This window comes from Mus musculus, chromosome 2 (assembly GCF_000001635.26).
Source record: "Mus musculus strain C57BL/6J chromosome 2, GRCm38.p6 C57BL/6J".
Lineage (NCBI taxonomy): Eukaryota > Metazoa > Chordata > Mammalia > Rodentia > Muridae > Mus > Mus musculus.
This window is the reverse complement of record NC_000068.7, coordinates 49,520,668-49,546,319: the sequence shown is the minus strand read 5'-3', so window position 1 is coordinate 49,546,319 and position 25,652 is coordinate 49,520,668. Positions and strand designations below refer to the sequence as shown.

Here is a 25,652-nt window from a genome sequence, read left to right as displayed (position 1 = left end):
AGCATTTTCACTTTTATCACTTGTGTCTGTATTTATGGATGTCTAGGAACTTCTGGTGGCACGTGGCATTTCTTTTTCCCTTCAGGGAAATGTGATTCACACAGGCAAGGGGGCCTGTGAAGCTTAGATTTACCACATAATTTAACTGAATTCCTTCTCCTTCTAAGCTGTACTGACATAGGACTTAAGTATAAACATGAAGAGGTTAGAAAAGCCATATTCTTGAAAAAAAATGAGGGGGGTTTAAAAAATAGCTAATTATTTTATAAACTCTCAACAATCCTTCTAAAAACTAGTAATTCTTCCTAAACAAAAACTACCACATTTAGCTCTCAAATAACCAGACTAGTCTAGAAACTAGCTATTCAGAAATAGATAACTTAATAAAAGAAAATCTGGGTTAATTCTCAAACTCGGGGACAGAGGAGCAGAGTCACCTGTAGGAACGTGAGAAAGAGGACAGTGAAAGGTCACCTGTGCTTTTGGATGTGTCTGCTGTGAGGAATGCTGGGATTGTTGTTTCTGATGAAGCTGCGCAAGTTGCTGCCTTTGCATTTGAACTAGCTGCTGTTGATGTGTCTGAAACTGCTCTTCTGTGATGCCCCCTGTTACTGATAAAGGATAAAAGAGTATTAGAGTACTTGTAGTGACATAAGCAGAATACAACATAAGCCTGTAAAGATGGAATGCAAATACAAGCCACAACAGACATCTGCAAAGTAGAATCCCAATGGCGAATCTTTCTGAGTGCTCTATGTTCATGTCCACAGTCTCCTTTGTTCCTATGCAGTTTTTAACTGTATAACACGATGGAATTGAAATCTGTTTTTGAATTTTTGTGTGTTCTTTTAAAATGTTTATTTGTGTGTTTAGCATGTGTATGCGTATCACAATGTATGTACAGAAGTCAGAGGATAGAAGTCAGTCATCAGGCTTGGTGGCAAGTGTCTTTCTTTACTCACTGAGCCATCATGCTGGCCTCAGCTTTGCAGTCTTTCTTTAGGATGCCCATGGAATAACAGTAGTAATAATAATGATAAATATATGCATTTACTACTGTAGATATAAATAATAATCAAGTTACAGCCTTAATAAGAGACAAGTGACTTCTGCTGGTTTTTATGACACTTAAGTGAAAATATTTTCTGTTCTGATTCTAAATTGGAGTAGAAAACAATCACATTCAACAGCCATAAGCCCCAGTGTGAGCCAGTGTAGTCAATGTCTAAATAAATTCTATAAAGTAAGGGCTGGGAAGGAGATATTTTAAGAAAACTAGAGTTATAGTGGACCCTTCAGGTGCAACCAACAATGCTCTGAAGAGTGTACGAAGCTATGGGTTTTAAGTAAAAGCAATATCCCTGTTTTCTTAAGCTGACAGAAGGATCAGTTCAAAGAGTTACAATAGGTACTTTTTTTTTTTCTCAAAGAAATGTAAATGAAATTTCATGAACTCATATTTAAGTGATGAGCCAATATAGCGAACACAAGGTATTTTCATAGAAATTAGCACTCATTTTGAATATAAGTCTCCAGAGACACCAGAATACACATACTCTTAAATCCTTTCTTTTCTCCTTGCAGTGCTATGGGGTCCACATCTTCGGCTAAACTAATCCCACCACAGAGCTACATCGCTAGCCTAATTTTACTTATTTTTTTAAAAACAATTTCTTTTCTATTTTACTCAATTAGTAATAATTTACTGTCTACTCCAAGAATGTGCCCTAGGGATCTTGGTGATTATAGGGAAAACTGAGTTAGAAAAAGGGTTATTACTATAAAGTCCTACAGTACCTCTGGGAAGAAACCGAATAACGCCAGTCAATGTTTACATGGGCTGAGCAATCTGATCTACATGATCTACAACGGAGGCGCCCTACTCCCCCAGAGCTTGTGCTCAGTAAGACTGTCAAATAAGACAATTTTGATAGTAATTTGACAGCTATATAGAAAATTAGCTAAGCTATGCTTAGCAAGATGGAGAAAGCTTTAGATATACTTTCATCTCTCTTATATGATATAGCATCACAATTTCTATTGAATTATGAAGGGAAAAAATATTTTATTTCTAGAAGATTCCAAACACTGGCATATTTACTATACTGCTCACTTTAGAATCTTTACCTGTATTTTTGAAGTACACAATATTTATTTTACTGAATTACCAACAAAAATCAAAAGTCTTTCTTTGTACATGTTAAATTCATTGCAAGTGTTCTATTTTTAAATAAAATAATTAAGTCTAAAGTTACAATCTTCAAAATCAAATGAAAATATGAAGTATTCATGAATTTCCAGCTTTTTGAAAACCTTGGGGAAAGAGATGAAAAAATAGCTTATTAGATGTGAAGGCAGGAAGAAAAACCATAAATCTAAATAATTTAGCAAGTCTTCTATGTCTTTTATGCTGAGCCATTTGGAAAGGAAAAGGTAGAGAACCCAAAGCTAGCTAGTCCAGTGAACCAGTGCATTCTGACTCGATCTGAGCTTATGTTGTGGAAGAGTGAGACTCGTGCTTATTAACTTATGGATAAATAGTAAGACATCACACTTTTAGAGCCATTTAAAAACAGAAATGTGAACGAGACTTTGTTTTTTCTCTTTCCAAAGCCTTGTGAGGCAGTTAGTTGGTAAGATGGCAGTAATTTAGAATAAAACACTAACTCTGATAAACCCATCCAGAACCTTTTCATTGTATTCAAAGAATTTGTACATCTAAAGAGTTTTTCATCTGAGCATTTAGATTTCAAATTTTTTGATAAGGGATATTTAACCACTAATGTTCACACAAATATTCTAAAACATTCTTAAATGCTTTATGTCAGATATGGAACAGTTAACTGTTATCTAAATTAATAAACAAAATAAAGTATCATTTTTAATTAAATACATTATTTTTGGTCTTGATTGTGGTAGTCCCTGGCTATGATCCTGCTAAGGCAGAAAGAGAGGCTGAGGCTCAATTACTCTTGAGTTAGTCTACAGCTAACGAAATATTGCCCACTAAGTATTCTGCACACTTCAGTGAGCAAGTAGTATTTATGTGTATATTTAAAAGCGGTACTAAAACTCTCATTCCTGACCCCACTTCTGGTTAAGAATCACTGATAAAACAACAACAAACAAAATCATAGCCAAAACCTAAAATCAAACAAAACCTAATTTTACAATACAGATAAGCTCTTACTCAAGCTAAGTTTGCAATTTCTATTCCTGAGATTCAGAAATAGAATGTCATTAGGGTGTTTCGTGTTTCAAACTTTCTTTATCTACAATCTTCTAGAGTACTGGTTATGTATTCAATTCTAAGATACAATGCTGGAACAACTACCCACCCCTCTTTAAAGCCAAGACTGGCCCAGAACTCACTACGCAGAGGAGGATGATACTGAACCCATGATCACCTGCTTCTACCTCTCTCATGCCACAATTATAGATGTGTGCCCACATCCAGCACAAAACACCTTAACTCCGTTGTTAGCAGGAGCGGTTAAAGGAAAGGTGGTAAAGAGATACAGACACAGCAGCAAGCTGATTCTCGGGGTTGATGAATTTGAGGGAAAGAGTAAAGCTTAGATTAAAAACACTTTCTCGGTGGATTATTTTTCCTAAGTTACAACAATATTTCCACGACATTTATTTTCTTTTTACACTGAGTCAACTAATGGCATACATGAAAGTGCATCAGAAAGGTCGCAGTTACAGTGAGCACATCCATTTGGGATGAAGTGAAGGCAAGGCACTCCTCACTGGGAGGGGCGGCACAGGCACAGGCACAGGCAGAAGTGGTGATGGATCAAACAACTCTCTTCCCGCTGTGGCCATACGAACTCTTCTCACTCACTAGGTTACTGTAAAGTTCTATCAGGTCACAATCACCACAAGCCTGTCCGCCCTGAAAGGTGACAATACTTAACTGTTTTAGGTATATAGGAAGCATTCTTTTCCTTAAATAAACAGCTTTACAAAAATTTCCTGGTTAATATCCTCTGACAGACTGGTATAACCACTAAAGAATTTCTTCCTTATGTGTCCAACACCATACACAGTAGAACCTTGCATTTCTTGCTGCTTGTACATCACTGCCAGTATTTTTGAAAAGCGCCCTTTCTGGCTCCCTTCTATACACTGATTTGCTACCCCTCTTGCACTAGTTGGCTTTTTTTTCTTCAGACGACTCCATATAGCCTTTACAGACACTAATGGCCATTACTTTTCTACTGTGTGCTTCCTATATGGCGCTCTGCTTGGGCTAAGTAAGCTCTTTACACCTTTCTCTACAGGTCTCTGGTTAATGATCCATTAGAAAAACAAACAAACAAACAAACAAACAAACCCCAAAACCAACCCACTCTGGATACTTTATACAGTGACATAACTACAAAATTCTAAGATTGGATCCACAGAGACATTCTTGTGGTTATATGAAGTATATTCAAGTATTTCTTGATTTTGTATTGCTGTCCAATGATAAACTAAAGAGAAAAGTAAACAGCACATGTTCTAGTTACTCTGGAATGATAATCTAATAAGGGAAATGGACCTTTTCCACTTGTGCCCACTTTCCCTTTTTAATTTTTAACAGAATTTCGTAAGCTGGGCTAAGATATATTCTTGAGAAAGCATGATTTTTCAAATACTGGCCTAGACCAAGTTTTCACAGTTTAACGGAGAACTAATGTGCTGGTGAAGATTATGTTATCTTGCATTCTCTACCAGGGGAGTCTTGGTCGTGAATTAAAGCAAATGGTTTAAAGCAATGCTGACCACACCAGGATTTTCACTGTAAGGGACAGGACAGATCTGGGTCTGAACTGGGTGCAGGCAGATGGGGAGGTTCTGTCTTATAGCTTACATGTCACAGTGTAGAGTAAGCAGTGGTGCTCATAAAACACTGGAGGTTTCCAGGGAAAAGCTAGGCGAGTTGGAATTACTGTGCAAGCCTACAAAAGTTCTTAAACATAACTTGGAGAAACAGGAAAATAACTGCCAGAGTTGGGAGGGTCGGGAAATGATGAACAACTGGGATAATGACAACAGATTTACAATGTCCAAGCACAGAAGTTAATAATAAAAGATTGTTAATACTTTTAACAGCCATGCTACAGTATTTTAATATCTTAGCTTAGGTCTGAATTTTTTTTTTCTTACCTTCAGAGGAGGCCATAATCTTCCCAAGTAAGTTCAACCTCATGAGTATTTACATTAGTTGTTTCACTTCCTAATACTTTTTACCCTTGCAAACATTCCATGGCAATTTAAGAATGGGAAAAGAAACTAAATAAATGAAAACTCAGGAATTCTTCCTGGAATACTATATAAACTGTTAATGATTGTAAGGTATCTGGAGATGCTCAAAAAGGGTATTGGTATCTATCAAAGCATGCATTAAAAAAAACTATATCATGTTAACTTGATAAAACCACGTTGAACAAAAATCTGTCCCTTCAAGTTTGAATCAGTAAAGCTGTTTTACATATGAAACATGTTTTCTTGAATTTTATACTAAAGAAAAAAATTTTAAAAATTGACAGTACCAGTTTCAAATGACTATTGACTCTAGTACCCTTTACTTCTATAAAGAATGGAATGTTACCATGTGCTGTCAGATTCTTGAAGATATCGTTTTTTCCTCGACTTTTCAATCATTAAACATAGTGCTTTGTATATAAAACAGTGTAAATAATTTTATATGAAATAATTTTTCTGTTTATTCACTCAATACAGCCTCTTTCCTTTCTCAGTTCAGTTGAGTTTTTAAATTAAGAATACCTTTACGTAGTAATTGGCAATGTTTCTCATTTCATTTAAAATATGTTTTCTGTCTTGGTCTTTCTGATATTTAGGGCACACATTTAAATTTTCTTTGAAGCATATCAAAAATGATAAATGTAAGTTAGGTATGATGGGATACATATGTAATCCTAGCTCTTGAGAGGCTGATGCAGGAAGATCATTAAGTTTGAGGCCAGACTGGGCTACATGGAGATCCTATCTCTAGATAATCAATACATTAAATGAAACACTTTTAACACAGAGATTTTGACTTTAAAAAGTTAACCATGTTTACTAACAACAGGAACATAAAAAGACTCTAGGCCACTTGCCTTTGAGTATGCACGGGATAGACCCTTCTTACCTGCTTTTCTTAAGAACTAAGAACATGCTGCAGAAACAAAAACTACTGCTAAGTACATGGGATTTCATTTCTGCTTAAATTCTTCATTTATTGGGATTTCCCAGCAGGGAAAGAAAACAGGTAAAATTATATGCCTGTCCTATTAGTTTTAAAAAATGCACAGCTTTTGAGACCAAAGTTCACCCACATGAGTAAATGACAAAATTATTAGGCACAGAAGGGAACCCACGTGGGTATTTACTCAACTGCACTGGGAAGTCCCTTTCAGTTATCTAGCTGTTGCCTACAACAGCTCACTAGATACCTACATTCCCATGTCTGCCACTCTCACTTCTAAAGTAGTGCAAAGACCCAAACCTAGGACCTGTCCAGCCTAGGCAAGCTCTACCACTGAATGAACATGAACTTCTCCAATCACCAAGCCCAATACGTTAAACATGTATTAAAACAAAAACTCTCATCATCTCAAGGACAAGAAGACCTCAGGCAGTCTAGAAGTAAATAAACTCTTTGTTTTACTAACATATAAATAAGAAAAGCTGATTTAAAAAGACTGAATTCTAGGGCTGGGGAGATGGTAGAGTTGGTAAAGTGCTTGCTGTATAACAACTGCAACCTTAGGCACTCATGCTGAAAGTAGGGTGAAGCAGAAAGCACATGTAATCCCAGTACCACAAAGACAGAGGGAGGCACATTTCTGGAACTCACTGGCTGGTCAGCTCAGAAAAACCTCCTGTTTCTGCAAAGCATCAGATAACCAACATTGATCTCTGGCCTCCATACATGCATACACACATAACCAGATGGGCACACATACTAACACACACATATCACATATAAACACACACAGGATGACTTCTAATGTACCTTCGTTATTACTTAAATTCAAACGTTTTTGTGTATGCATGTTCCCTTGAGTGTGTACAAGTACATGGGCATATGTGCAGACCAGAGAACAACCTTAGGTGTAATTCTTCAGGTACTATCCACCCTTAAAAAAAAAAAAGACCTTGCTTGGAACTTAGCAAGGAGGCTCAACTGGCTGTCAGAGAGCTCCAGAGATGTGCCAGTCTCCACCCTCTTAGTGCTGGGATTACATGAATATACTACCATGCTTGGCTTTGTAAGTGTGTCTGTACATTCTAGAGCTCAAACAGAGGTGGAAAGGAATGGTATTATATATTGAAAAATACAAGAAAAATGGCAGATGGCATGTACACTTATGGTAATTTAAATGCTTTTTTCATGATGATACACGGATAATGTGCCTCAATATGATAGCTGATTGTTAGGAAAGTTTCAGTTATATTAAGTTATAATTTTGGATCAGTATATATTCAGAATTGATACAGCAACAGAAAACATATATTATCTTGAAAACATTTATGTCAAATCCAGAGTTCATTTAGGACATACGGTTGAAATCTGTAAATACTCAAATTGAGAATCCATTCAAATCATTTTAAACATGCTGTATGTTGGTAGAGTTAAAAAGCCAACATATAGTCAAACACAATTATCAACACCTATATTGGATATGTTTTGAATTTCCTTTTTGAACAGTGGTACAGAAATTTCTATTCATATAATTTTGAATAATCTTGGGAATTGGCTGGAAAAACGCAATACTATTTAACTTCCTGTAAAAACAGATTTCTAGAAACTCAAAAGATCTCAAATTATATGAGATATCTTTATCCATTTCAGATTAACAGGCTCATTAAGCTTCACCAACTCACAAAGTACAAGAATGGGGCATCATTTTCTTAAAGTTCAGCTAGGAGAAAAGGAGCCAACATATTTGGAGCAAACCAGTAAATAACATTCAGACAGGGGAGGATCTCCTGGGTCCCTGCACTACTCGGGGGAGCTAATGGCAACCTAGGGCTGCTGGTGGAGAGGAAGTCAGCCATCTTCTTCAGTCATGTAGCTACTGGTGAGTCATTCATACTCCAGTGAATAGATTCACTCCCACGTCCACAGTAAAGGCCATGATTAAACAAAAGCACAACAAAACAAAAAGGTAAGAAAATGGAACAGGGACTTGATAGGTGGGAGAGGGTCTTTGAAAGGGCAGGGAAGAAATAAGAAAGAGGAGAGGAGTATATGTCACCAGAATATACCATTTATGTTCATGGAACTGTTGAATAAGTTGTTTTAAAAATGAAATAAGAGGTTTTATTTAATACATTTCCACTGGCTACCATGCATAATTGTAGTGTATATATTATAAACATATCTATAAATTATATAAACTTGTAAACATGTAATTAGATTATCAACAGAATAAAACACATCAAAATTATATTTTGGAATACCTAGATATTCAAATTATTCTTAATGTATATACCATAAAAACACTAAATTATTTGAGCACAAACTCATTACATACATACATACGTACATACATACATACATAGGGAGGCAGGGCCTCAAAAGTAGCAGTGTAGTCAAGGATGACCCTGAACTCCTGATTTTCCTGTCTGTACCTTCCAAAGGTTGAGATTATAAACACATGTTAATATATCTAGCACAGTATCCCTTAAAATGAAAAAGATATTTCTGATCTCAATTAGAAAGGAAAGCATGCTGACGAAAATCACTATTCAATAGCATCCTTAAAAAAAATTTTTTTTTTCTAGAAAGGCTTTCAAGAGAACTCTCAAAGAGCAATGCTTACATTCCATCCAAGTCAATGAACACTTTTTTAACATAATAAATAGCATTGTAGAACAATGATCAGGAGGCAGCCAGTAAGCAGTAAACTCACAGGGAACACTGGGCTCAGCCCACACGCTTGCCACACCACTCACACGCAAAATTCGAGTCATTTATAGTAGGGTGCTGTCTCTTAGGCTGAGAACTGAACTGAACTACAATTTATCTTCCAAATAGAAGTAGGAAAGTAGGTCTCCAAAATGTATTCTGAGTTCACTTATTAGGTAATGGACACGAAGGAGAAAAGAGCAGCAGCAGCAGCAGCGATCTGACAGACCTTTAAATGCTTACCTGATATGCCGTTCTTGCTGGTGTTCAATAAAGCTACGGATGCTGCAGAAACTCTTTTACTGCTCACAGTCTGCCCTGGTTTTCTTGAGGTACATTCTTCACTATCAATGTCCTGTACATTTAGTAGCCTTGGCTGGAAACACTGTAGTCGACATGATCTGATATTGCTTAATATTTCAGAAAGAGACAGTCTATTTTCACAAGGTTTACTGGAAGCATTGGTCCGAGAGAAATTAGAAGAAAAGTCTATAGTTTGGGAAGAGCTTGAAAACCCGTTCAGCATCTCAGGGTCTATCTGTTTCAGGACGGGGTCATGTTCTGTGGATATTCGGTCCATTATGACCCTGTAAAGCAATATAAGACATACATGTGTATATCATATATAACTGTTTCTCTATTGATTGCCTTTCAGCTAGACAATGCTACAAGGTCAAAGCAGCTTACCTGCCACCTCTGCCAATTCGCCTCCTTGCAAATCCTATACATCTTCTTGGAACTGTAAGTGTCGTAAGACAATGCTTATACCTCAACTTATCCAAGTCTGCCAACTCTGAATTTTCACACATATGGTTATTAGCTTGGTCCAAACGCGGCTGCAAAGAAAGAGAAAAAAGATAACTCAGAGTAATTCTGAAATGAAGAAAAGTTAAATCATGATAAAAATAAAATGACTGCAAATTGTATTAGAACAATTAAAATTTAGATGAAAAACTGTAAAACTGAGGCTAAAATGTATTAATCCAGTTAAAATTTAAAAAATTAAAATCAAAAGCTAATCAAATTAGATAAAGTTTCCTTATCCAAATTACCCACTCTAAATTACATACACTTAGTATGTATTTAAAAGATACCTTTAAAGAATATGTTTTAGGTTTCTTTATATAGAGAGCGATAAAATTATTAATTTATAGCTTTTCTACATGATAAACTAGAATGACTTTTTTTAGGGGGTGCTAAAGGCAACTAAAAATTTAGTGGAAGCATATGTACAGGCTGAGCTTAAGTGTTCTTTGCTTTTAAGAAACGTAGAGCTTGTTTCTTGGCCTTTTTATTACATGTATCATCCTGTTTTTCTGTCTCAGCACTTTGTCCCCCTTGGATAGGAGTTTTCTCACCTTCTATCAGCATAACTTGAAAACAAATCCCTATCCTTCCTAAACCAAGTCTGCCCTCAAAAAAGCTGTCTATCTGTGCATAACATAATGCAGTCAAACGGTTTGCATAAACCATGCTAACAGGGCAAAACTACCTTTTCTACTCTATAGTTATATACCTGACAGAAAACTTTAGCACTGTGACGCCAAGGCCATTCTCTAAACACTGCACCCAAAATGGGACATTAATAACAAAAAGAGATTCCTAATGTATCTGAAATTTATGGATGAAATTATCAGACAACTTTGCCATAAACTATAAAAATATACTTATTGGGTCTCTCTCTCCCTCTCTCTTTCTCTCTTCTCTCTCTCTCTCTCTCTCTCTCTCTCTCTCTCACACACACACTTCAGTGAATATCCAGAAGTCACCAAAAGTTCTAAAGCCAACTTAAACATGTGCAATTAATTTTCACAACTGCTAAAGCTGTAATTAAAGCTCCAAATGAAGTAATTTTGAAAATAGGAGTTGTCTAAGTAATGAATTCTAATATTCTGTGAAAGAATTTGGCATCTTTCATCTTCTTCTGCTGGTATTCACATGCCACAGGAGGCATTAAATAAGGAATATTGATGCACTTCCCACTTTTAGACTGAGCCTACGTTACCTTGACATGAATGATCTGTTAATTCCAGCTCACAAAAATATGACAAAAAACAAAGTTCTTACAGCGTAATACTGGCATCCTGCCCGTCTTCTGAAAGCACAGGAACCGTCAGGGTCATTCTCCTCCTCAGCCTCTGAAGCTGGAGACAGCACCTGGGTAAAACAGTGCTCCATTTAGCAGTTACCAAGTTAACACATCAATGTACATAACGAATGAAAATAAAGGCAGATCACAAGCACCTTGCCTACATCCAGCAGCTAGCTAATTTGCCTGAAACATTAAATGACTGGTAAATATTTTCTGTAGCTAAAAATCTTAAGATTTATTCTTGCATCTAAGCACACTTGGTACTGTTTTTGAACGAAGGCTAGACATATCACTATAGTTTTTATATATCCCATTTATAGTCATAAATAGTTCAGGCATAAATGCTTGATGATGACAATTATGCCTCACCTATAGGTAGTTGTCATTTTTATCTGGACTTTCTTTCTATAATAAGGTCAAATGCTAGGAAGAAGTGGGCACTGGACTCTCTGGAAGCAGACAGAGCAAGCTGTGAGCTGCCATGTGGGTACTGGAAGCACACTCAGGTCCTCTGTAAGAGCAGCAAGTGAACTCAACCATCTCTCTAGCTCCTTAAATCACTGCTGAAACCTAGCAACTCACAAACAGAAATTTAGCGAAGTATATAAAAACACTGGTTGCTGAGAGAAAGTTTACGACTACAACAGTAGAGGAAAAGTGTAAAGAGTTGCTACATTAAAAAGGATTTTGCCAGGACCAGATGCTACCAGCCAAATATCCTTATATAATCTGAAAAGTATTCCTGGGAAAGAACTGACTCAATAGAGCACAGTTTTATGTCATGTCAGGCTAAGTGATGATATAGTATATATGATAAAATATACTTTGATACAGCAGAGAAACAATAAATATAACGTCCACAGTAATGGTTAAACAACACAAAGGCCTTAGTTCTTAAGTTTGGGTTGTCTCTCAATCTCACTTAGCAGTAATCTCTTTCCTCACAAAATGCCTGCCTCATCATATTAACCTGGGAGTTAAAAAGTCAAAAATCTCATTCCTTTTTAGAGGATTTTCCCCCCTCCACATTAATTCTAAACTGTGGTGACTACCATGGAGCTGGGTCACCTCAGAAGAAAGGCATTTATTTGAGGTTCCAATATGCCTTCGATAGCCCACAGGGGAGAAAGGCACAGCGAGCGGGGGCTGATCCTCCTTCCTGAGGCACCAACTCCCAAACTCAAACTGCAAAGAAATCTCAACTCTACAGATTGGTTCCTCTCTGCAGATGCCTGGCAATTTCTGGCATGAAGTGCCTTACTCCTTCCCAAGTATCATTCTCTAGGATGGACTCACACACACAAAGGCAGCACCACAGATCAAGCAAAGGACAACCAGAAGTGCAATCAGTACAGACAGACAGGGTTTCTCCATCTTCCCAGCTACAGTCTGCTAGTCAGCCTTGGTTAAAACACTTCCTTAAGCTTACCGTCTCCCTTGTCCATTGTTTACTGAGCAACATATTATCTCTCCCCATGTGTCCTGGAATCTACTCCTGGGAGAATTTAGAACTACAGTCTAAATACCTACGTTATTTAGTGATGCCAACATATAGGCAAAAAGTCTGCAATAATAAGAAAATACCATAAAAACAAAAGTTGTCTAAAGCTTTAAAAAAAGGCCTCAGGAAACCTGTAAAATGTAATTTTAATGTGGGGGGGGGGGGCAATGTAACTAACTATAAAAATTAAAATGAAAACTCCTTAATAAATAAGAGACGTATGACAAACAATGCTGAATGAGGTCTTATCTAAGTTTTACACAGTTTGCATGTATTTAACTGTGCCATTTTCTGATTAGGCTTTTTAATAACTTCTCATTTGCCTGCTTTCCTTACACAATCCATCCTTACGCTATCTATCTCTCTCTCTCTGTGTGACTCCAGCAGTGGCCAACTGCTACATTTCCCTTCCATCATGCTGCATTTCTGCTTGCAGCTTCTGCTTGCTCTACCTGAAGAACTTGATAGGTCACTATTTGTTATATTCCTCATTTCTTCAAAATGATCATCTGATGACTTTCCCATGACTGCAAAGGGTATCCCAGACTAACTTTATAGTTTTTCTGACCAATTCACTGACAGGTTTTATGAAGTGGCTCTTAAGAACATGTAACATAACACATATTCTTGTGTATTTTTAATGCATATGAACAGTGCAGTATAGTTTGGGGGAAAAGCCCCTAAGTGACAGGGTCAAGAATGATGCAGGCACGGTGAGCATAGTCCTATGAGCTGGTTGTCACGTGGCTGCGATAATCAAAGGCTTCACGTGCAGGCTTGCACCTAAAGGTGTATATTTGATACTGACTTTTAAAAGAAAATTGCCTTTAAATAAATAAAACATTAAAATATGATACATCTGCATCAGTAGTTTCAAGTGGTTATAGTATTTTCTTTGGAATGCTTTAGGTCATATAGAAAAAAGAAAAACAGATTTTTGTCAGACCAGGTGCTTTAAAAAAAAATAACCTGACCCTTTAATATAAACATTAAAATAGCAATGTTAAAAATAGAATTTAAAAATCAATTCTAAATACTTTGCCAAGAAACTGTTGAATAGCTGACGAAGAATTTTTTTTAAAGTTAAAACTTTAATTAGCTCTTCTAAATCTTTAAAATAAAATTGCTATTACCTGACAAATAAAATTTACACTAAATCAAAAAGAGGTTATGTTGGTAGAATATGAAAGAGAGAACACTGCTGGTACATATTTATACTTATGTGTAAATGTTTTCTAATACTAAGATCTTGGACTCAGTAATGCTATTTCTAAAAAGCCATGTCAGAAACAGGAAGAAGATAAAGATTTTTTTATAAAAGGCAAAACCTGAAAACTATGTTAATGTTCCATACAGAATACATTTCTACAGCTGACAAAAAAAAAACCAAAAAACAAAGAGTAAATACAAAGCTAGTGGCAACATATAAGTGTGTATACATGTACACTTATGAACCATGTAGGAAATGTTTTATAACACTAGGCGAGCAAAGCAGCATCAAGACGAAGATGCCAGTTACATGGCAGAACACAGCAATATAAAGAGTAGGAGGACATGTGTTTAAAACAGTTTCAAACAAGCACCTGTGGAAATTCATCTTCGTCTGAGCTCTGAAAGTCATATTGCTTAATGTCACTCTTATTGATCACAGGCAATGTCTCAGGAGTGGGCTGCTGAGGGGCTATCCCAGCCTCTGCCTTAGGCTTCTTTGGGTACTTCTTCTTTTGACGAACCACATCAGAAGCCTCTTCTTTCAAAGACAAATGATGAGGGTGCTGTTTACATGACGAATTTTCCCCCAAAAGGAAGAAATGAAAATCATTTTAGAAATCATGAAAAACTATGCTCCTCTTTGAAAAACATACATTTTTCTTTAGGAGTTAATTTTAATTATTGTTTTAAGTATGAAAACTTTATTATGTCATAAACTGAAACATGGTTTAGATTTACTTTCTGTAATTTATAATGAAAAATAATTATGGTGTTGATAAGTATGATTTTTATGAAGAGTTAATTTATAATTTTTAGGCTATTCTATTATCATGCCATCCCGTGTTTAAAAGGTATTTAAATTTAATTCTTACTTAAATCCATTGTGTTGGTGAACAAAATTCATTACTTTATTTTTAAAAATAACTGAAGTGGATCACTAACTTATTTAGTTCAACACTAATTTCCAATTTTTAAAAACCTCTGTGTGAGGTAATCTTTTGAAAAAATAAATTTATAAGCTAGACAAACACTTTCATTGTTTACAACATATAATTATTGCCTTGACTGAACAATAATCAAATGGTCCTCAAGTACCCCAGGGTTCGGTGTAGTCCATCTGGCAAAGGGTCTGGTTGAAGGGTTTGGTCCCTTCTTTCCACAAAGCTTTTTTTATATACTGGTTGGTATTGCTTTTAATAAAAGAACTGTCACTTTTTAAAAAGCTGAAAAATGATTGAGCAACAAAGTAAAAAAATACTGAAAGTTTAAAACTATTAAGGAAGTTATATATTGTCTCATGTAGTCCAGATATTAAAAATACCTTGGAATGAGAAACAGTGCACATGACAGAAATGCTGTTTGAACGACAGATCATACTCAATGAAATATAAGCTGCTTGACAGATACGGATAAGGGGGCAAACTATTAGATCAAAAAGGGAACTCCACATTCTTAGCAATTTTCCATGTTTTAAGGTGGGATGAGTGAAAATTAAATATAGTAACTATGTGCACAGGGTAAGACAACACTATGTCTCTAAAAATAATAACTACTTTTATTTACTTAGATAAGGCCTAAAGTAAGATTCAATATAATTCTGCCAGTAATTATGGGTTAAAATTTTATATTGAATGCCTAGTAGTTATACTCTTGGGAAAAGCACTGATTGATACAAATGGATTAAAAAATAGTTTTCAAAGCAGCATGTATTGGCTGGTAACTTTTTTGGGCAGTCAACACAGTGTGATTAAAGGGAATCAGGTAGGTGGGCTAGATGCCTGTGATTAATAAGAACCGGCTGGTTGGACTGACACTGGCTGAATGAGGAGGAGTCAGACTGCTCCACATTCTTCCTTAGTGTTTAAAACTGAACCCATGAACAATATCACTATACATTTTTCAAAGATGAATTTTCCACAAACACCCCAAGTCATGTATAATGTCTGTCTAGATGTTTCATATCAATGCTTATTTAAATCTAAACTTCTTAAAATTAAAGGTTCTATACATTTTTGTATACCCAAATTAAGTAATATTTGAATACAGCAAATAGGTACTAAAGAAATACAAATCTTAAGCTAAAAATACAATGTTTACCAAGGCCAGCTCTTTCACTTGGAATAAACTATTATCCAGAAAGTAGAGGACTTTCTAATGCCAATCAAGGTACAGAACTGGCAAATACTGGTTCTGGCAATGACCCTGTTTTCTAGAGAAGCAGACAGCACATTAAAAACAATCCACTTTGGTAGACATGAACTCAAACTGTGAATCTAACACTTAATACTTATGATCTAGAAGTCACAGAGGTAGAGTTCTCCAGGGACTAATGGGTTTGTATGTATATAAAAACACCCATCAAAGTGGCGGCATTAAAAAAAAAAGTGCTATTTATTTTCTTCCTTTACCGCCATATTATACGATTAATACAACCACTTATGATGCTCTCCAAAGAATATTTACCTTAGTTTTACATTCTTGAACTTTGTGATGATTTCCATTATGAAGGGTTGCTGGACTGGCATATAACTCTTTTTCTGATCTATTAACTTTCACTTCATTAAGGATTTCACCCCCATAGTCTCCCAAATGATATCTTCAAAAGACAATAAAGTATAAGAAAATAAAGCAGTTTAATAATATAGAAAAATATATTCAAAACAATGACATTTTAAGTAACTGAATCAGCAAAGTAGAGTTATCAGTTCTGGGGGATGGGAAGGGGTGAGACAGGGCCTCAAGGGTCCAGCCAGGTGGCATCAAAGTAGACTCAACTCCTGATCCTCCTGCTGAACATGTAACACCAAGCCTAGCTTTAGAATATCAGATTACTGTTACGAGAAATGTTACAAAAACAAAGCAGTTCATATTTGAGGTCCAATTAAAAACACAGTAAACAAGAAACTTTAACAATGCCTAAGGTATACAATACATAAATTAATCACATAATGTGTTTTATCAAGCACCAGGAATGTTGCTTTGAATGGTTATTTCAGCAATAACACAAAATCCCCTAAAACCTAAGAGAACTTTAGTCCATTTAATTATGCAGGAAAATACTTGATAGATAATTCTGAAGAGTGTAAACAGGATATTTTGCTTTCCAACCATTCATTTCCTTTAGTGTTCAAGAAAAAGTAAGAGACAAATATGCACGATAATCCTTAGGTTTCATTAAGAAAAGTCCAACGATTCTGCCAATATCTCAAACGATCAAATCTCTATACCAGTGGTTCTCAACGTACGGGGTGTAATCCTTTGGGTCATATCATATATCTTGCCTATTAACTATTTACATCATGATTCATAACAGTAGCAAAATTACAGTTATAAAGTACCAATGAAATACTTTTATGGTCTGGGGTCACCACAGCAATGAGCAGCTGTGTTAAAGGATAGCAAGCAGCATTAGGAAAGCTGAGAACCACTGCTCTCTATCAAAATACCCCCACTTCAGTGCAATTCAAATCCATAACAATCTAATTTTAAAAACAACTAGTAACTACCAATCTTAAAGAAGTAGGAACGAAATTCTTCTAGACAAGCAATATCCACTGTCACAAAACCTGGCTAGCCCAGCCCTCGTAGTGTGAAAGAACAGCAATGTTACCTTTTTTCCACAACTTCCAGTGTTAAGTGCAATAATTCCCGTTTGGTTTTTTCTCTTCTCTTAATCATTTCCAAAATTGTTATGGCTCTGCTGAACTCCCGCCTCAGCTTCAGCATCTTTTCATAAGAAGCTTCATCATTCTTACGGTTCTTTAGAAATAATGACAATTTTAGAGAATAATGAAATTATTTATCTTTTATTTAACACGATCTGACAAAATCTCAATTATCCTATACGTTTTAAATTAGTAACACAAAAAATATGCAAATAGCAACTCCATAAGAACTCATCTGTGTATCTGTGAAAATTTAAGTACAAGCAAATGTTTAGGGGGAAAAATGCTGATAACTATTGGCACAGAAAGAATAATAATTTCAATGTGAAAAAAAGAAAAAAAATCCACCTAAACCTAGTATATAAAAATTGTAAAGCCCTTCTATTACAGCAATGTGTTACCCAATGTAGTTCTACTGGGGATCCATCCCATAAACAACCATCAAACGCAGACACTATTGCATATGCCAGCAAGATTTTGCTGACAGGACCCTGATATAGCTGTCTCTTGTGAGGCTATGCCAGTGCCTGGTAAACACAGAAGTAGATGCTCACAGTCAGCTACTGGATGGAACACAGGGCCCCCCATGGAGGAGCTAGAGAAAGTATCCAAGGAGCTAAAGGGATCTGCAACCCTATAGGAGGAACAGCAATATGAACTAACCAGTACCCCCAGAGCTCGTGACTCTAGCTGCATATGTAGCAGAAGATGGCCTAGCCAGCCATCATTAGGAGGAGAGGCCCTTGGTCTTGTGAAGATTATCTGCCCCAGTACAGAGGAACGCCAGCGCCATGAAGCAGGAGTGGGTGGGTTGGGGAGCAGGGTGGGGAGAAGGTATAAGGGACTTTTGAGATACCATTTGAATTGTAAATGAAGAAAATATCTAATAAAAAAAATAGTTCTACCAAGACCAAGGTACCTAAAAAATAGCTCAAATGAGTGTCTAAATATATATCCATCCAAGTCTGTAAGTGGGAGCTAAAAAGTTTAAACGTAATCAAGACTGAACTTCACCTCTAGCAACTCAGACGACTGAAAACAGTATATTGAGCACCTCAAGAAATGAGATTCTCGCACCCTCATAGAGGCAGGGGGGAGAGGATGGGGTGGGAGCTTGTGGAGGGGAACCCTGGAAGAGGGACATTTGAAATGTAAATAAATAAAATAACCAATTAAAAAATCTAAAAAAAGGGAAAGACTTCCATGTATACCTCATTGCAGGTGATGAAAGAGATCTAGCAAAAACTCTAGGCTTCAGAATACTGTTAACTTCTTACTTGTAAAAATAAAACATGGGGTGGGGTATGGGGGATGTTTGGGATAGCATTTGAAATGTAAATGAAGAAAATACCTAATTAAAAAAAAATCACTTCAACTAAGAGTTGGCTTCATTGTAATAAGTAGCATTCACGAGAATATAAAATCACCAATGATGTACATAAGTCAAATGCCCCAAAGTGGTCTCATTTAAACATAGATCTCTAATACCAGTCAATTTTCACAAAAACTTTTACATAAGCAATCTTTTCATTCTTGAGTTAACAACTGAATATAGAATTAGGAAGAACCTAAAAAATGTCAAAGATCTCATAAATACAAGATTATGAATGAAAATAAAAAAAAAAGAAAAAAAAAAAAGAAAACCCTGAGTTTTACATTTTCTTTCTATGTATACTTTCTTGCACTTGGAAAATAATCATCTATGAAAATAATGTAAACCATATTCCTTTATAGTACTACATATGGAGTATTTAAAAATGCTAACAGTTTGTCTGATTTAACCAAAATTCACTTTATCTCCTATCCCTGGCTAGTGCTCTGACAAAAGTGAAATATAGAGCACAGCATTAAGCTATTCTGGGTAGCAAATGGGCAGCAATACTTGTAAGTGACAATAACATGATCAAGAGCAAGCAAGTGCCTTCTATACTGCTAATGTTATATATGATTTCTGGACATGTGAGCACGTGCGCAAACACCCCCACACACACCCACACACCCACACACACACCCACACAAGAGGCACTAAAATCAAAAGATGAACATTCCTATGAGGCCATATTCACCTATCAGTGAAATGACATTCTCAAGTCCACCAGAAACTCTAAAGGTTCCATTAAATTCCCAACCTTTTTCTTTCTCCGCTGTGTCTAAAACATTATTTATTATTTTATAATTATTATAAACTATTTATTTTTATGATTATTATAAAACAGTAATTATTAATGTGTCTTCAAAACACTATTTAAAAACAATTTATGACATACAAAAACAACACAGATGCTTTCCATGGATGTTTGACCAGATCCCCAAAGGTTTCAAGTTTAGTTTACTTCTAATTATGTATATAAATGTTCATAGTATTGGCAGTATTTTCAGAACTTGAGATGAACATATGTCCCTAAATATTCTAATCTGCTTTTATAAAAACAATTATGTTTTCATATACTCAAAGCAAGCACAAAGATCAAATTCTAGAAAATAAGACCAATAAAATATTAGTAAAATAGTATTTTTATTTTCAAAATTAATTTTACAAATCTGATTCAAGATTAAAAATTGTTACTAGTTGTCATGTTTCTAATATCCCATTTTTAAAAAAAGTTCTTTTTTTTGTGGTCATCATGACTTTATGACCTTTTTTAAAATGTAGAATCTTTATTTTTGTAGTGTATTCTTCAACTGAGTGTACTGATGGTTTTGGACAATTAAACTCAGGTTATGTGTTTTGGTACCATTACTACAGAAATGACACTGAGCCCGCCTCACATCCTGTCGAGCGTTAGATAACACAACTTGTCCTATTATGCTGACTACTCAGGATGGTAACTGTTGGGTTTATCTACTAATACATTACTTTGCCTTTTAAATTAACCTGTAATGATGTAGAATTATATATTTAGTTTGTCATTAAAATTCCTCATACGTTTAATGTTCAATGATTCTTTTACTTGAAATAATTATTAGTATCATAGCTGCTAATTGGTAAAGTTTAAACTCCGTTTCTATTGATATTTTTAAGTTTGACATCTAACCAAAAAGAAGTAATGAATGAATAAAGAAAACACACACACACACACACACACACACACACACACACACACACGGAAGAAATTTTCAGCTATAAAAACGAGATCATATCCTACAAAACAGATAAAATTTTAGATCATTAAACAAAATAAGCCAAGACTCAGACAAATACCACACTTTTCCCAGGTGTAGAATCCTGATCTATATTTGTGTGTGCAGAGATGTGTATATTTATGGTCTTGAAAACAGAAAGAGGATAAATAGATCTTGGAAAGGGGTATAAATACATGAAATACAGGGTATAAAGTTCTATTTTTCTGTGATTTCCATGACTTTGTGACTTTCCTTTTTTTAATGGACAATAGTTACTTTTGTAGTGTATTTTTCCACCTGAGTTTCACTGACGCGTTTCCATGATTAAACTCAGGCTACAGGTTTTAGTCCAACTACACAGAAATGATCTGGAGTAGAGGAAGATATAAGAAGACCACCAGCATGTGGAGGAGAGGTCTGGGGACAGAGGACAGTACAGACACATGTAAAACCTGGCACTCTAAGTAACTTTTACCTTCGTCCTATCTCAACCTTAATCTGCCTTTTACGTAAGTATGGGATCATGGGCTAGTCTATGAGTTATGATTTATTACTCTCATTGTTTAATACTTAAACATTCCCACCTAACTACAGGTTGGCTCCTGTGCAGTACTACGGGTCCAACATTCTTATTTTCTTGAACAGCAGAATCCTTTTCCAGGTTTATCTTTATATAAATAATCAACATTAAAAATTGGAAGTCTAAGCTGACACTACTTCTAATCTTTTCCAATGGCCTTATTTTCCAGTTTCTAACTGTTTATAACGGCCTCTCTGCTCTAGGCCAACTTGTGTTTCCTTTAAAAAAACTTTTTCACTCTTGTTTTATCTTAACTATATTGTGTGTGCAGGTATGTGTACAAGCATACAGGTGTCTAACAGAAGTTAGAGGTATTGAGTTACCCTGGAGCTGAAGTTACAGGTACTTGTGAGCTGTGAACCAAACTTGGGTCTTCTTTAAGAGCAGCAAGTCCTCTTAACTGCTCCATCCCTCCAGCCTCTTAGGGTTAACTCTTTCCTTTTAATTGTAGTCATATTATACTTCTGTACCTACCATCAACTCCCTAGGGAAATGATTTTGTAAGTACTGTCATTCCGAGCAATTGCATGTCTCTCTATAATGTAAGGCGATTCACAGGTGGCTGATGTGCATAGGCAGAACTGAGAACCCGGGAGTTTTCCTTCCCACCTAATTACTTTTTTTGAGCCAAACAGAGGAAGACAGATGGCACAAGCAATAAATAAGACTGTATATATGTAATTAGCATATTAAATACACATGCTGATTAGATTTTTTAACTAGTGCATTTAGATAAGATCATCTGGTATAAAAATGTCCTAAAGTACTTATTAATACCCAAATTAATTTTAGTTCAGTGAGTTATAGCTAAGTCTAGACTGTCATGTAAACATTTCAGTAGTCCTTTTCTTTTCATAGGCAGTGTTTTTAAGTTTAATGATGCAAACAAGGAAACAGGGCCTTGTTACCAGCAGCAGCATCCCTGCATGCTCCCTCCTGCCTCCCTCCTCTTTACCTAGTATGCAGTAAACCCCGAGGAACACTTTCGCACCTTCTAATTTTGAAACACAATAAACATTTGTTAATAGCACACAGTCCATGGCAGGGATAATCCATTTGGTCTACAACTGAGAAGAATAAAAAGCAAAGAGCACTGAAAAGGAAATGCAGTAGTACCCTGATGGCAAGGGAAATGAAAGTAACATAGGAAAAGGTGAGAAGCGCCTTTATGAGAAACTGCTATTGGTGATCAAGGAGCGGTGACACGCCTACTTTAAGAAACGTTACTAGTAGTTCTCACAATACAATGCTGCTAAAAAAGAATAAAGTATATTTTTATATCCAGGATGTTACTTACATGCAAATCAATATCAATTTTCACATTTACTCACTAAAAGAAGAACAATACTTCTTTCCTTCCAGCAAAGATTATCAAGAGCCATGTCTGAATGTAATCCAATTGATGACACTGCTTTTAAAAGGCAGCTGGCAGTTCAGATCGCCAATGCCGACAAGTCTCTCTCAGCATCTCAACAGTCTCCATGCAAGCAAAGCTCAACTGTGCTCGTAAACCTAGTTCATCTTAGTCTTTTCTAGTTAAAATGTTATATCTTCGGAATCCCTACATCTCCTTAGCTAAGACTGGAGTGCTAAACTGAGAACTAGGCCTGTGATAGTGAGTCGTATATTTTTGGAAAATTTGTCCTCTGATGTTTAGGAAAATAATAAAGACTCCTACAGAAAATTCCTAGTTATTAACCAGTAGGAGATTTTTCCTAAAATACACAATGCCTACATCTGCTATACTTTACAGTGTTATACTAACAGTTGTCAGACAAGCTTTCAACATCAGGAGAAACTAGAATCCACAGACGATGCTTGGTTCCAAATTATAATTCTTCAGTACTTAGCTATGTGTTCCTAATTCCTTGTGATGTTAAGAGAATATGTTACCATGAGTAGTATTTACTGTTTCTTATGAGAAATACAGGGTGGTAAATAACACCCTGAAACAATATTTTCATTTTATTTTATATCATACATATAATTCCACAGTACAAAATTCTACTTCTCTTAAATTCTGGTTCACAGTTCTGAATTGAGACATGGAGACATATCTGTCAATTTGAAATCTGACACAACTAAAAAAATGAGCCAATCAAACAAACAAACAAACAAACTCCCGCCACTGTTACTCTTGGGGATTGGTAGAACAACTCTTCCTTACTTCCTACCCCATAAACTTACAGGCAGCAAGACCTATTCTCATTTGCAGGAATTAGAATATTATTTCAAAAATCTTAAGCCTCCAATGAGGATAATTAGTGTTCAAATTCCCAACTTTCCAAATAGAAGTGATTCATGAGAACATACAGCTTAGTGAGGAACTCAAAACCTGAAAGTTCTAAGCACAAGAAACTCTTCCTATTGCTCTAACTGGAAGTCTAAACTAATTGTGATCAGACTGCTACAGCAGGCTATACAAATACTGTCAACACGTGCTCAAAAGATCAACTGAAGAGTAGGCTTTCATCAGGTTAGGTCATCAGTGTCACTATGTTCAAATAATAAGCAGTAAACACTATCAAGCTACAGTCAGTTAAACTACAATAGGACATTACCTTCCGAGTCTGCATTTTCTCTGTTCTCCTCCGAAAGGCAACGTAAGGATCATTGTTGGTAGAGCCATCTCTTTTCTCTTGCTTAATCTGGGGAATGAGGGATGGCCCCCTGCAGTTCTTTCGTTTTCTCACCCAGTAGTCATATACAGCTTTAATAAGATAATCATCTTCATTTAGCAGCAGTTTTGCTTCTTGAAGTGTTACAAGCTAAATAGAAAGCACAAGATGTCACCAATGGAAACATCTGAGAAAGAGATCAGGATAAACTACAGCAATCGCAGAAAATGTGATCCACTGACATAATTACAATTAGATAGTGTGACGGCAGGTGAAGATGGAAGTCTATTCAACCTAACAAAAGTCTCTTAAACTGGGATGTTATTTTAAGAATTCATATTTTGTCCAGGAGGCAGTAGTTCCACTACTTAAAATATCTGATAAGGAGCTATGGAGATGGCTCAATTAGAAATATGCTGGCCTTGTAAACATGAGGACCTGATGTCAGGCATTGACACCCACTTAAAAAAAGGTATGGGGGGTGTGTGTGCCTGCAATCCCAGTGCAAGGAGCTGGTGACAAAGGACTCCTGCATACTGATGGCTGGCTCGTCCAGTTCAGTCAGCAAACTCCAGGTTCAGTGAGGAACTACAACTCAAAAGTAAGGTGGAGGGTTACTGAGAAAGCAGGTGCCAACCTCTGGAACATATGCATGTAAGCTCATGCGAGTTCCTGTGTTGACATAAATTTACAGAATAGATGTGATCACTGGATTCCCAAGCCTATAGTACTGATGTCTAAGGTTAATTAATTGGTCTACTATAATTTGGCTGCCCTTTCCTATTGCTCCAACTGGAAGTCTAACCTAATTGTGCTAAATAAGGCAGGCTAAACAAACACTGTCAACACATGGTCCAAAGATCACAGAAGAGTAGGCTTCAGGAGGTCACCAGCATCACTGTGTTCAAACGATTAATGATAGTAAACACTGTCAAGCTACATTCAGTTAAACCATTACAACCTTGCTGTATTACTTCTGGTAGGTTTTCCAGCCTTGAAATTACTTGATCTTTTTCTAATTTAGAGCTCATTATAAATAACTGACAGCTCCATTTACACCCTGCTACAAAGCTAGTTGAGTGATCCAATCTTCTCGAGGAGTAAGGCAATGCATATGATTAAGGACATTTTTATACATCTTATTTTCAGTTATATAAACATTTTACCTGCTGAATCCATAAAGGAGAAATAAGCCCGCTAATGCCTATGTCAGAGCTCTTATGGAAAGCATCTGTCAGAGAGTTGACAGTATCTTGAACCAGTGTTGACAACAAGAATTTTCTAGCACTAAGCCAGCCTGCATAGTGACTTTACTCTTATATGTAATTCCTACAAGGAAAAGAATATACTGCTAATTCAGCCCATGTATTCTAGTCCACATGACAGTCAGCTGAGGATAAAAAAGGACTGGTATTTTTAAACATATTTTCTTAAAGCTATTTTTAAGATTATGCTTATTTAATGTGTATGCATGTATGGAAATGCTCCCATGTGGAGGCAGACGACAGCCTTCAGGAGTAGGTTCTTGCTGAGGCAGGCTCTCTTGTTTCTGCTGCTGCACTGTCAACTGTAGGTTAACTAGCATGGGGGCTTTAAGGTGATTCTCCTATCTCTGCTAGCCATTCCATGATCTTACTGTAGGATTACAGACTTGTGCTATTGCATCTGACTTTTTACACAAGTTCTGAGACCTAAATTCAGGCCATCAGGCTCGCTGTTGCTTTTACCTGCTAGGTATCTCCCTGACCCTCTAATGGAATCGTAAAATAGAAAGCTTCAAACTGTTAAAAACAATTCTGTTGAACAGTAATTTAGATCCCTAAGGTCTACAAGAGCAGGACTAGAACAAGAACTGATTTCCTACCCGTGTATCTATGTGTGCCTGGGAGAGTGTAGCAGACCTACACTCAGGACCTAAGGCAGGCAAGGTGAGCACTCACCTAATGACCGACA

General features: G+C 36.2%; 1 protein-coding gene across 2 annotated transcripts in view; it reads right to left on the bottom strand.

The window, feature by feature from the left end:
* Positions 1-25,652, bottom strand: part of Epc2 (enhancer of polycomb homolog 2) — a 101,193-nt gene that overhangs the window by 5,628 nt on the left and 69,913 nt on the right. Inside the window, exons 4-11 of one of the 2 annotated variants that reach the window (NM_172663.4) lie at positions 23,643-23,849; positions 17,324-17,472; positions 16,177-16,309; positions 14,085-14,276; positions 10,976-11,065; positions 9,596-9,744; positions 9,152-9,495; positions 475-611 (exon numbers count right to left, since the gene is read on the bottom strand). In NM_172663.4, coding sequence (NP_766251.3) covers positions 475-611; positions 9,152-9,495; positions 9,596-9,744; positions 10,976-11,065; positions 14,085-14,276; positions 16,177-16,309; positions 17,324-17,472; positions 23,643-23,849 — 1,401 coding nt within the window. The remainder of the gene's footprint in view (positions 1-474; positions 612-9,151; positions 9,496-9,595; positions 9,745-10,975; positions 11,066-14,084; positions 14,277-16,176; positions 16,310-17,323; positions 17,473-23,642; positions 23,850-25,652) is intronic. The other variant, XM_006498011.3, reaches the window with a different exon arrangement.